A 14,121-nucleotide genomic window follows, 5' to 3' on the forward strand; every position below is an offset into this window, starting at 1 on the left:
GATGAGTTCCATTGACCATCAAAGCTTTTGGTTGGAGACTCTAAAGTCATGTTTGATTCGGATTCTAATTCTAGGGATCCTACTGCAATTCAGAATCTTGGATTCAAACTCAATTGTGAGAATTTAAAAATTGTTTTCAGAGAGCATAAACTATTACCTTTAACTTTGAAGTCAATATCCGAGAACCATGTTTGGCTACACAATTTTTGAAATTTCAATTTCAGAAACAAGGTTATTCTCCATCTTCCCTTCACTTTCTTACTGGGAAGATTGGTTCTTCTCCTTCTCCAGACATATTTTAGTTTTTACTGAGTGGAAAACTACAATGGAATACACAAGCAAGATGAACAATTCTAAATAAATGTACTTGGAGATCATAAATAAGAACCTCCATGTGAATATAATGGCAACAAACAGAATTCAGAAGCTCAAAGAAAATGCAAAAAGAAAAACATTTATCAGTTAAAAACAGTGGCATTTATCCATCAATGTGAACTAACATAAGAATTAAACAAATATGGTTGAAGGTTTTAGTCTTCGTATTCAAAAAAAAAAAAAAAGAAATAGAGATTATAGTCTAGAAATTTCATATGAATTCAGGTACTAAATACTCTTTAAAGTCATTAGTCAAAGGAACACACGTTGAAATGCAAATAGTAATAATAATAATAATAACGATTGATGCAAAAGACTGCCTTGTTGTGCCCAAATAGTGGAAATCTTCTAAGACACCAATTCGTGTTCAGTGGACCAAACAAAGAAAAACTGTCAACAGTTATGAAAATGGAGAAAGAGAGAGTAACGAAAGAATTATATTTTGCAGAGATGAATAGAGACATAAATAGAGAGAGAGGAGATGACAAAATTTACTTGGGATTGCCGGAGTTCACTGTCGATTTCGGTTCCGAGGGTTGAAGGTCTTGCAGTTCACTAGAACACTCGCCTGATGCCTTGGCGCAGAAAATAATATAAAACAATTTTAACCCTCTAATATGTACCTGCCATTAAAGGGTTTCAGCGCAAAAATTGTTCAGAATTTTTTTTGGTAGAAACAAAATTGTTCATAATGACAACGGAGCCGGGAGAGTGGGAAAGTCGTTTATCGAAATCGAATCAAATTTATTAAAAAATCAGAACCGACAAACTGAATAATAATTGCGGTATGTTCTTCATAAGTCATTTCAAATTTGATTATGGACTGATTTGCTATGCTTTCTATTTCAAAAGTTGTATGGTTTGATTTCTGCACTTCACTTCAGTAATTTCATTGAAATTTTGACATAGGCGAGAAACTCTTTCAATTTCAAAATAGAAATTATATTCACTTTGTCGGAAAATCTGGTGATTCGGCCTGGTCAAATCTAGTCATAGGAGTCAGTCAATTTTTTTTTATTTTTTAATAACAATAAATATTAATAATGATCCAAATAAAAAGATTTTGAAACAAATTAAGCACGCTTATACTATAAATTTTAATTATCTTTTTGACGATTTGACCCCATAAGTGATTCCTCAAACAACGGACTCATTCCCCACCTTCTTAGTTAATATAATTAATTTTTGTAATCAAATCTTTTGGACCTATAACTCATTCCTCATCTTCTTAATTATTATGTAATTAATATAGTTACTTTTTGTAATCAAAGCATGCTTGTGGAGCTTTTTTTTTCCAAGAACCATGACTGTCTCTCTCTCTCTCTCTCTGAAACTCTCAATTATGAAATTTGAAAACTCTTAAAGATGATGAAGTTTCAAAGCAAAGCAATAGCTCTAGTGACCCAACTCGAACAAAAATATCGATTCAAGGGAATCAAAGGAGGAAGATAAATGACCCAACTCGGTGATTTTTTTTGTTGACTCTGACAAAATTACTGATTCAAGGGAGAATCGGATTGACCAGGATTGAGTTTGGTTATTTTCTAAGCCTAGTGAGTCTACATGATTCTTGATCAGGTTTTATAATATTTTGACTCGACTCGGGTGACTCACCTGAGTCAAAACCTGGCTTTCCAACTATGCCGGCAAAACAGTATTTCATGTTAAAAATAAGGGAAATTATCAACGCCACCCCCTGACGTTTGCCTATATTTTAAAGCACACTCACTGACTACCATAATATCAGTGCCACCCCCTACTTTACCAAACTAATTCCACACAGACCCCCTACCGTTAGTTAAGAGTTATTAAGTGGTGATGTCAGCAATTTAAAAGACAATTCTGCCCTTGTTAGTGACCAAATACCTAATCTACCCTTTCAATTAGAACACCCACAAACCCTTCTTCTTCTTCACACTTAGCCGACAACCATGGAGAACATCCACTACAACCTACCATCTTCTGAAAAGAGACCTACTCCGGTGACCAAATCTGCCCTTCTTTGCTTATTGCTTGTTTTACCACTGAAATGGGTTTTCTGTTTTTCTTTTCCAATGATGTTTTGTGTTTCAGGTTAGTAAAGGGACCGAAACCCTTCTGTTTCTTCTTCTTCTTCTTTCTGCAACACCATCCGTCTCTTCTTCCTCCTCCTCTTGCAATAACAGAGGTGATAGATAGGTCGTACGTCACCTATGATCATCGTCTCATTCCTATTTCCTCCAGTTAATGATGAAACAGGAGAAAAATTAGATTTCCCCCATTGCCCAAAAATCAAATTTAAAATTATTCATATTCACTGCAATTATTCATTAAATTAAGAGAAAGTAGTGGTTGAAAGTTGAAGTCTCAAACTACCAAAATCTAAGAATCCATAAAGAATTCCAGACATACTATCTATTCTACTGGTAGAGATATTTTCCCTTTTGTTCTTTTGCAGGTTCCGAAGTCTTCAATGGGCCATGGCGGCATTGGCTACGGTGGATGATTTGGGGTTGAGCATGCCAACGGCGTTGATGAGGTATGGGGTTGGGTGTGGAAGGTCTGCTCTGTGTGGTCGAAGAGGGCTGAGAGAAAGAGAGAGAAGGATCAAATTTTGGATAGCAATTAGAATCTCCCCAGGTTCCATAGCCCATCTCAGCAATCACCCACTGCAGTATTGCAGGTTCCATAGCCCATCTCAGTAATCACCCATTGTAGTATTGCACCCCTTCCCAAATGCAGATTTTTTCCTTCTCTTATTCTAATTTTTCAATATCGATCTTAAACAAACCCTTTTGTTTTCGTTGTGAAAAATGGTTTGATGAGCTTTGCTGCAGTGTTTGTGTTTATGGTGATGTCCACTAACATGCGCCCTAGGTAACTTGTGGATGTTGCATTTTTTTAAATCAATTTTAATTTAAAAATTGGGAGAATTTTGGTCATTGGAACAATCTGATTGGGTAATATCTCTCTCTCAGACATTGGATCAATGTAGGTTTTTTTATGTTTTAATGTAAAGGGTATTTTGGTCAAAAGAATTTCAGAGATTAACGCTGTTAAAAATGGGTAATGGACTAATGGTTGATATTATGATAGTTAGTGGGTGTGCTTTAAAATATAGGCAAACATCAGGGGGTGGCACTGATAATTTCCCTAAAAAGAAAACGCCATCCTTTTCTTCCCCTGATGGTCTCACCACCACCACCCCCCTCTCCCAAAGAAATATAGAGAAGCTATTCTAAGAAATTGAATTACCAAATGGATTTATTATTTTTAAAATATTTCAGATTGATGCAATAAAAACAATTTCAATTTCTTGACTAAAAATCTATTTGTGATTATTTCATGAAATCAATCCAAAATTGAAATCAAAATCAAACCAAATCAGCCCTTAGTTTTGATAATGAAATTCAAAAAGGCCATCTCATCTTTGGAGGCAATTTACCGCCACCCATGACGAAGGGATTCACCACCTTTGTTGTCATTGGATGGGTTCTTAGGAGCACTACAACTTCGTACAATCGGTGATAGGAATAATTACGAACCTAAATTTGCTTCACCATGGGTGAAGGAGGAAAGCTTTTATCAATCCCCACCCCCCCCTTCTTTTTTTTTTTTTTATCACATTGTACATGTTATGTGGATATTTTATAACATATAATGCGCTTTAGGTATTTTATATGTGTTTTTATATATATATAAAAATAAAAAAAAACTTTTTAATTTACCGTTGTCCGTACTTAAATTCACTTATATATCCCAATTAAAAGTGGTCAATGTATAATAAATTATTTGATTATCTAATGAATTCAGATCAGGGAACTCCTATTGATAGGTTCTTAAAGTGGGATGTATGTCACCACTTAATAGTAAAGGATTACGTGAGTATTCAAGTTCTATAATTCCATTTGTAAGTCTCATAGATTTTTACAATATAATAATTAAAAGGGAAGCAGTTTTCTGTACGGGAGTGCTAGCATAGGTCTATCTCTCTCCTCCTTAAAACAAGGGGTAGAGGTGTCTTTTCACACGGGGAGGAGAGAGAGACTCATGGGAATGCTGGCGTAGGTCACACTCCCGGACAGATAACTTTTTCCCTAATTAAAAATATAAAAAATCTATAACGGGCATGCACTCAAAAGACACCATGAAGTGAAAATTTCTATTCACAAGGTTCGAATTTCCTTTGATATTATCTCAGGAGTCTCGTCCAATCATTAGATACCATGAATTAAGAGATTTTCTCTTCAATCACTGGGGGTACAAAGAAAAAACTCAATCCAATTTTTAAAGGACTTCTGGGTTTCTTCATAGCCTATGCAGAAAGGATTTTCTCTTTTGCTCAAATATTTTTCATGTGACAATTTCAATGTGCCCTACATTTTATGGATTGTTAGATCTGAAGTGCCTTGTTTCATATGTCAAATTCCCACTCAAAAGAAATTTGCCAAGTTCTAAAGTATAGCTTTGAAAAATCTAGGGCGGTGGGAGATTGTGAATTAGTAGTCAAAGAACCACTAAGTGTTAGAAAGGTATTAAATAACTGTTGGAATAGCCATATCACCTATCCAGCATCCACATAGCTGGATGAGGACGGGGCCTTGTGGAAAACACCTCCTCTATCGACCACATAAAAGCATTGTTATCTTTTAAAAGTGAAATTAGTCAATGATGCAAGATAAGGAAACTTCGATCACATTATAACTTCTTTTTTCTTTTGGATTGATACATCATATGCCAATGTTTTTGTTTTCTTTTTTGGTAAGTATCATATGTGGATGCAATGGTCAAGGAACTTGCAGGGCCCTAACATAGTGGACCAAATTGACCATTTTCAAAACAAAAAATAAAAGTTTTTTTAAATAGACCCAAATAAGAAGAAGAAGAGACCATGACCTAGGAAAAAATCCTTTCTAGTGCGCCAATATGTGCAACATGCATCGGATGGTTGGAGTTGTCTTTGGAGCATGTGCCAAACGACTCCAGTCATCTGTCCTAACGGCTCAAATAGGACAAAGTATATCTAGTTTGCTCGACTAGATATGCTTATCTGTTTGGACCCAAAATTGCCAAGTGACATGTCAAATGAGACTAAAATTTTGTAGATAGGTAAACCCTTATGTCCCTTAATTACATATCAAGTTCCAATATAAATGGAGTTTTTTCATATGTCAAAATAAAGTTTTGAAAATCTAACTAAAGGAGTATATGTTTTAAATTTGAATATGAATTTTGACAAGTGATTTATCTAGATTGTTCAGTGTCTATCCAACTATCGAAACAAGTTTTTATTAACAATAAAGCAAAATTATAGTGGCATGGCTAGATTAGCCTATATCGATTATGATCTAAATTGGTTGGATCGACAAGGAATTGGAAAATTTTTCCAAACTGATCCACTTCATTGGATTGGCTTAGGATTTGGTTGGAAAATAATAAAAAATCAATAATTAAAACAAATCAGAAAATATAAAATACCAATAAGAATTGAAACCAAAAAAAAAAAAATCTAAATGTGAAAAAAAGATACAAAGTATGTGCGTGGTTTTAAATTTATTAATTGGCAAGAGATATTACACCCATCATACATTAAAAACTTACAAAAATGTGCCACTCTAAAGTTAATTACATTGACTAAACACATTAAATAATTATAAATTCTAAAACATAGTAAAAAAAATTTGTATGCAATCACCAAAATAACCTTACAATGTATATCATAATTCCATCCCTCCCAAAAAAAAAATAGTACACTTAATGTAGCAAAAGTTCAAATTTATGTCACTATCACATTACACTTTAATGTTCTACCCAAAAAAAAAAAAAAAAAAAAATTACATTTTAATACAAAACAAAAAATATTCAATGTTACCCACATTATTAGGTGGCCTTAAGAGGCATACTCTTGTTTTGAGATTTGCACATCACCATTAGAGGCAGATTAATAAATTAGATCAATTATAAAATTAATTTTAATTTAAAGCAAATTTCATACATAAAATACCATATGAATAGAAAATATTTATAGATACTATAGTTATATTATGTAATGGAAAAAAGAATGTTACTTGATAGCGTGGCCAACGTAGCTTCTACATCTAAACAAAGTACCGCCCTTTCCCATGGAAAGATAGAAATCCCACCTAAGTAGATGCTTATGCGTGCATTCTCATAGGTCAACGCACATGTGCAAGCTCTAGAAGTCTAGACATTAACATTACATTATATATACCTACACTAGGGGCTAGCCCAATGTACGAATGACCCATCATAAATAGGATCTTTATCTCCTCAATTTACCTGTCCCTCAATTTCCTCAATTCCATCTAATAGGAGGTGGAAATGACCACCCTACACTGCCCGGGTGGGGTCCACCTCCCTCTATTAGAGGGAGTTGAAGAATTTGACGGGCAAGCAAATTGAGGTGATAAATTTCTAGAATATGTGTTCGTTCTCTTAAAAGCAATAATAGGGTTCCTCAATTTCACTAGTATAGTCGTCAAATTCTGTAATTATATAGATCAATGGCTTGTCCAGAACTCTGTAAATCTTTTATCTTAGTAATGTAAGTTTTTTATTTTCATAAAAAAATAATAATAAAATAGTTTCCTAAAAATTTTAGTCGTTTTAAGTGCAATTCGAATCGAGAAAAATAAGCTGTGTTGGATCGGATAGGCCAATCCAGTAAAGCGAGTTGAATCAGGATAGAATTGGCCGTTTCGTTCCGATCCGATTCGACTCGGTTCAATTCGATTCGATTCATCGAACCATGTTAGAAGCGAATCTTTATTTTGCTCTCCTTCGAATTGTCACAATTTTTTTCAATCCCTAATCGTTTTCTTGGCTATGTTGCTGCTCAGGAACACCGATCACAGAGCCAGTGGCCTCAAGAGGACATGCAGGGAAAGACGATGTTGGGATGCGATAGGAATGCCTGCAACACAAACCCATTTTTGAGTCATTGGTCGGTGTGAGGTGGGAGAAGCAAAGCCGATCCTATGATCGACCTAGAACCATTTTACTTTCTCTTAACATCGAATCCTATTAGAAAACGACATGAACAGTGTATACAAGCTTTAGTGGTCTTTGATTAAGTCTCGTTTTGGTCCCCACAGAGATCTCTTTTGAATACCCAGAAGGCTAGAAACTCTTACCATGATGGCTAACCAGCCCTGCAACAATAAGAACAACAACAACAACGATTCCAGCGATTCTTCTTCAATTATCGCCACCACCGCTACCACACCTGGCAGCCCTTGGAAGAAACTATCTGAAACTCAGAACATTCTACTTCCGATGGATTCTGTCATAGATGCTTCGTCCTGGCCCGCGCTCTCTTCTAAGAGAATTCCATCTCCTGAGGTCTCTAGTTTTCGACTCTTTATTCTCTATTAATCTCTTTCTATTGCGAAATTATAGTTCTCCTTTTAGGGTTTTTGGTAGATTTTTTTTTGTTCCTTAATGATTTGGGGATTTTTTTTTTCTGGGTACAGGTGGTAATACCTGAATCGTCGTCTCTCTCGGCAGCCATAGAAATCGCTGCCGGCAACGACAATGCTAATGAATCTTCTGCAACTGTTGATTCGATGGTTTCAGTTTCTGTTTCCGTCTCTGTATCTATTGATCGCTTCGCTCCTGGGTCGGAGCAGGATAAATTGATTTCATTGTCTTCACCGTCTACCCAATCTACTCCATCATCAAGAGGGGCTCATTCTAGGCCCGTTCAGAATCAGTCTTCAAGACAATATGGCTATGGCCATAACCAAAATCATCAGCATTATTCTTCTGGCCGAGGTTCAAATCAGAGAGGGAATGGTTTCAATGGCAAGGCAGGAAACAGAGGAGGAGATGGATTTTCAAATCAGAATTTTTCTAGGCGTCACCAACGTGGATTCAACAATTGGAGTCACAATCGTGGTGGCCATACTAGATTGGTGAATTCACAACAGAACAACCACCATGGATTTGGTAATGGTCCATCGGGGTTTCTTGGGCCACCACCGCCGCTACCACACACTTTCCCTCATTCGACCCCAATGGTTAACCCTACATACGTCAATGTCAATGTAAACCATCCACCAGTTCCAGCTCCTGGTCCTGGCTATATACTTCCATTTGGATATTACGGTAATCCATACTTTTCAGGTGATTTTCTTCTTCTCTAATCTTTTAACGGTGATATCTTCGTTTGGTAACTCTAACTCTGTCCTTGACAGATGCTCCGAATCCGTTGTATTATCCTCCAGTGCCTTCGGCACCTCTGCCATCGCCTCCACCACCACCTCCACCATCTTATATGGACGCAAGGACACCAACTAACAATCAGCCTATTTTGCCCAACCCAGAAGTTGGACTGTGCAATACAATACTCCATCAAATTGAGTATTACTTCAGGTACTTCAGAAATTACCAGAATCTATTTGTTGTTTCATATTTATTACTGTGTTCCTAGAATTTAACTTTTATGGTTGTACTATGCAGTAAGGAGAACTTGGTTAAGGATGCTTACTTGAAGAGTTTAATGGATAATGAAGGCTGGGTTCCTGTTCATGTTATTGCAGGGTTTAGAAGGGTGATTGCTCTACTCTAACATATATTTTTCTTATGCTATAATATAGTTGGTGTGGACTTCAGTATGAATTTTAAGCTTTTATTTTCTGATGTTTTGAAAATCCAGTTGCTCTTAATATATCTCGTGGTATTAGTTTAATTAATTTGGGTTGTAGATCATGTATCTCTTGGAAAATCATTATAAAACAATCTATTGAAGAAGATCATTATATGTTGTATGTGTCAATTCAAGAGACACTGAATGTTTTGGCTGAAAAAGAATAATAATAAGAAGAATGGCAATGCAACAATTAAGTTGGCTGTAGTTTCGATCAGTTATTTGATTTTTCTTCTTTAGGTTATCAGGTTATATCTCTTGTGGAAGTAGAACTGGTTTGAGGATATTGTTTAAGCACATAATTGTAAGGAGGCAACTGTATGTTTTGTGCATCCAATATGGTTGTACAAAAATAAAGACAATTTGTTTTTGTTTCCATTAGTCCATTAGACAATGTTTTGGGAGGTCTCTTCAGCCCCCCTCTCTATAGAAGGAAAGATGATACAACCCCTTTTTTCAGAAGAAAATTTAGTATTTTCATGTATTGAGTTTAACTACTACACACATTAATCAATTTATGAGCTAAACTCCCTAGGAGATGGAAGATCTTTATCTCGTAGAGTTTTGGGCTTTGGCTTTCCTATTGAACATTTCATTCCCTTGGACCTAAGGTTTGAGAAGTGATGTAGTTGATGTTCCAGCTAAGGATGGTGTTTACTTGCCTATGTTATTCTGTAGGATGTTCATACCAATGGATTAAATTATTCTGGGTTTTGGTTTGGATGGCGTCCTACTTCTTTCATTTGATTTGGAGGGGCGCCTGTTTCTACAGTTTTATTCTCTCTGATTTAAAGAAGTAGATATTATTCTTTTTCTAACATGGCAAATAACTAACTACTGCACTTATGCCAATTAAAAATATATGAATGGAGTATGAGGGCTAGAGTTTGAGAGGATTTGGTCTCACTAATACAGGAAAAAAGGAAAGCATTTCCTTGAGCAACAACAGCTGATAGCAAGAATCTTCATATATCTCCTCCATGGTTTTTCTTTTTCCAATTTTCTGCTCCCTCTATATTTCCCAGGCTTGCGTTTTCCTGAATCAAATCGTTTTTCCAGCATTCTCATCCCCTGCATGTGCCTTCTAAGATGTATACCTCAAGCACATGTTGTTTCTGTTTCAATTGTGGAATAGATATTCCAAATAAGTATGGATAATGTTGAACTTTTTATGCATTATCCTTAAAATGAAAGATGTCTAGATGCATCCTAATGATTATATGTATTTGTCAAATTTTTTTATATGGTTGCATAGACATCGAAATATGAGGTGTTTGAATATGTGATTACCCCTAATACTTACTATAGGAAGTCCTAATGTAGAAGGGGTTCAACTAATAACCATTCTACAGTAGGATCGATAATAGGTTGCAGCAGAACATCAAATTAGAAACAAAATCAAAATTAGTAACTTAGTGGATAAGAACTAAACCAGCCGACATAATGTCACCAAATTTAGATTGAGTGGAGATAATGGTGAAGAGAATATCTGCCCCAAATTTCAGTCAATTCCAATGTCCCGAAGTAGGGATCTAAACTGGAGTTGGAATTAGAATGCAACTCGAAAAATAGAAAGTGTAGAGATGCAGGACAATCCAGCCAACAACAGAGCCCAAGACTGGGATCGATGCTGCAGGGTTTAGGTCCTTCGATGGCAGCAGCAGAGAACTTGAAAGGGTTGCAGCCGGCAGGTGTGGAGATGGGATTTCTGATCCCTGTTCAGCTGCAGCAACTCCAGTACCTGTTTGGATTGATTTCTGATCTTCTCAGTTGAAGCAGCAGCAAACAGTTGATGTCTCAAAGTAACAGCTGGGGTATAGCTCGATTGAGGTGAGAAGACAATGAAAAGAAGATGGGGAGAAGAAGAGAGAGGGGGATAAGGAGATTTGGCTCTCATCAGCTCTAAGGTTTCTGTTCTCTCAGCCAGGCCCTCTCACCCTTAATCCTCACAATAGGGTGATAAACTTTGCACAAAGCAATCAAATCAACTTCATTAGTTGTCTGGAGGCTACTAAGAGCCATTACATATATAGGCAGCAATACCTTGCCCCTCAAGTAAATAGAAAGTAACTTGCTACCAAGTAGCTTACAACTAAAATAGAAACTTCCTAAAACATCTAGCTGCTTTGTTTCAAAATAACTCCTATTTCAGAGAACAAAACAAAAATAGTAACAAACTGAAATTAGAAACTACCTAATATACTTTCTAAAACTGAAAATAGAAACGAAACTATGCTAGCATTAGGATAGAATCTTTCTCCACTTGATGGGCCCACAAAATCTTCTAAAAAATATCCCCACACAAGGAAAATATATGCTGTGACACTGTTCACGTGAACAGTGTTTTGCCCTCTTCTTCTTCATGTTTTGTCCTACATTTTTTTTTTTTGGTAATCATGTTTTGTCCTACATCAAGGCCATGTTTTTGCCCAATGGGTTGAACCAACTTGTTAGAGACAGGAATCACATAGTCCTAATTAACATAGTCTGGGTTCTTATGCTAGCCACAGGAGCCTATTTCTTATTTGTTGTGGTCTGAACATTTTCTGTTCATACTGTAACTTTTCTGCTACATTTTCCACCAAAAAGTTTTTTGGGGTTTTCTTGCACAGCCTTTCTTTCTTTGTTTGTTTTTTTAACCCTGAGATTATTCAGGACCCCTAAACATGTCCTTGTGTTAAAACAAATAACAGTCATATCTCACATGTTCTTATTCATTGTCTTTGATTTCAATGCAAGAATGTTCATGAACAGCCGAACAAGCAATGAAATTCACAAATTAACCTATGTCAGTTTAAATTAAAATATTTAAATTTAATGGGATCAATTAAGTCAATGTGACAATTAATTCTTTTGATGTCTTTAATCCATCTCTCCTTTTAAGTTTCATAAATATTAACTTACATAATGTCTTATATAATTTCTGACACATTCATATGTATGGCTTAATATGTTGACTTCTGCCAAGGTTCAATGCTTGGGCATATACATCTAGACATGTTTCTATAGGTCTAAAGTAGAATTGTGTCTGGATATCTCTATATTTCTAACTACATTTCTTGTTGAAGCTTGCTATTGATTTGTTAATGTGTTTTTTCTTGTAATTTTGCTGCACATATGCATCCATATGGTAAAGTACTTGATGCCTATTCTTGCAATTCTTATTTTCATGAAAACAAATGTGATATAACCAGAATCGGTTGCTCAGTGAGCTCAAACTTCACTGCAAATTTTCTAGGTGGTTCTTATGTACTAAATTATATTTCAATCTAAGGATGGTTTCTTTACCTAGGCTAGTGTATTTAGGGTGGTGTGTTCTCCTAGGAGCTGACTTTAAATTTAGTTAGCTTGATGGTTGTTGTGTGTTTCAATATCATCTGGAAATATATATTTGGATACAATTCATCCTACTTCCCAACATGTGGACTGTTGTTGCACTTCCATTTCTTAGATTTGGGGAGGAAGCAAACAAGATTTTGTCTCTCTTGATGTTATGCTGCCTTCTATCACTAAGTCTTCATTGTTACAGGATCTTTTAAGCTATCCCTCCTCCCCTATTTATTCTATTTTCCTTCCAAAAGACAATGGAGTTATCAGCAAGTGGAGATTGAATTTCCTTTTAGATCTCCGTTACTTGTACAAGGATAACAACACCAAATGAACCTTGTAGTCATTACCATTTAAGTCTGGGCTATTGCATTAGAAAAGAGAGCGAAGAAAGAAAAAAAAATTGATGAAGCAAAACTATAATCCCCCCCTTCAGTACTTGCTGGTCCTTTTCGCATTTTTACTTTTTCCTTTTAAATTGTTTATATCATCATTAATAATTTCTTTTTGTTCCATATTTATCAAATACAAGCCTGCGAGAAAACCATGAATCATTGAACCACATTTCAATCATTTTTTTTTAATCCAGTCCCCTCAATTTATATCTTTTTATGTCTTATTCTTTTTCACACATTATTTATTAATACTGCTTTTCCTTTCTGTCTTTCTCCCATAGGTTAAAGCCATTACAAGTGATTCGACACTGATAGTGAGAGCATTGCAACCTTCCGCTGTTGTAGAAGTACAAGTGAGTCTTTACCTTTTGTACACGTGTGTTTTGAAATGAATAGGTTGACTTATAATGACTGTTGGTACAGGGAAACAGGGTGCGTAAACGTGGAGACTGGATGAACTGGGTACAGCATTATTCCCCGGCTGCTCAAATAAGCTCTGTCACAGACATTTCAACCAGCTTTCAAAACATTCAGCTGGGTGAGAGTGCTGGAACTGATGCACTCGTAGGGTGATGATTCGAACTGTCTACATACACATGAAGGGATCTGATGCAAGATACAACTAAGGGGCTCAATTTAAAAACAAAAAACAAAAAACAAAAAACAAAAAACAAGAAACAAAAACAAAAACAAAAACAAAAAAAACAAAAAAAGCAAAAAACGAAAAAAAAGAAAAGAAAAGAAAAGAAAAAGAGAAACGGGGAAAATTTGAATAAGAGAACGAGTTTAGAATGGGGAAAAAGGAAAAAGGAAAGAAAACAGACTGACTAATGAAATCGTTGTGATTTAGTTGTTCGAAGCACTTTGTCATGTTCACCCTAGTAGTGAAATATTTCTTTCTGTGTCTGCGTAGAGGGTACTTATGGATGGTAGAGGTTCCAAGTAAAAATATCGCACTATTTAACTTGCAGATAAGACAGTTCTTGTTGATGTCCATATCGCTGTACAGAAGTTTGTGTTCAATGACCCTTCATTTATTACTCTTCATTGGCTAGCCTGGTTTTGGGCCTGTCATAATTTGCAGACGTAGGAGCCAATTTTGATTTTATCCTTCTGGCTGTATGAAGAGGAAGTATAATCAGGGATTCTTTTATTAGTATGGTCAAGAATGTGCAGACACCATTAACGTAGTTTTTTTTTCAGAATCATTCCATGTAAAGTCCTGACTCTTTTGTTTCTACTAATGGCCTCACTTTTTTTTCCCCTAATTAAATGCTTTCTTTTGTAATGAGCATAATTATGGATAATTTGAATTTGGGTCTGTTTATATTTCTGCTTGCTTTTCTATGATACAGTTTGAGATTGACAATCTATGGA

At 35.7% G+C, this 14,121-nt stretch overlaps 1 protein-coding gene across 1 annotated transcript; it reads left to right on the top strand.

The window, feature by feature from the left end:
- The first annotated feature begins 7,314 nt into the window (after positions 1 to 7,314).
- Positions 7,315 to 13,387, top strand: LOC122667516 (la-related protein 1C-like). The gene is made up of 6 exons (XM_043863797.1): positions 7,315 to 7,716; positions 7,848 to 8,499; positions 8,571 to 8,748; positions 8,836 to 8,926; positions 13,026 to 13,097; positions 13,168 to 13,387. The coding sequence occupies exons 1-6, from the start codon at positions 7,510 to 7,512 to the stop codon at positions 13,315 to 13,317; spliced, it is 1,350 nt and encodes a 449-aa protein (XP_043719732.1). The 5' UTR covers positions 7,315 to 7,509; the 3' UTR covers positions 13,318 to 13,387.
- The last annotated feature ends 734 nt before the right edge of the window (positions 13,388 to 14,121 follow it).

The sequence above is a fragment of the Telopea speciosissima genome, chromosome 7, assembly GCF_018873765.1.
Source record: "Telopea speciosissima isolate NSW1024214 ecotype Mountain lineage chromosome 7, Tspe_v1, whole genome shotgun sequence".
Classification (NCBI taxonomy): Eukaryota; Viridiplantae; Streptophyta; class Magnoliopsida; order Proteales; family Proteaceae; genus Telopea; species Telopea speciosissima.

What these genes read in the sequence shown, in the direction of transcription:
- LOC122667516 (XM_043863797.1), top strand. Translation starts at nt 7,510, where the DNA reads ATGATGGCTAACCAGCCCTGCAACAATAAGAACAACAACAACAACGAT. An exon ending in CGGTAATCCATACTTTTCAG is followed by an intron (nt 8,500 to 8,570) that starts GTGATTTTCTTC and finishes TGTCCTTGACAG; the next exon opens with ATGCTCCGAATCCGTTGTAT. An exon ending in CCGCTGTTGTAGAAGTACAA is followed by an intron (nt 13,098 to 13,167) that starts GTGAGTCTTTAC and finishes CTGTTGGTACAG; the next exon opens with GGAAACAGGGTGCGTAAACG.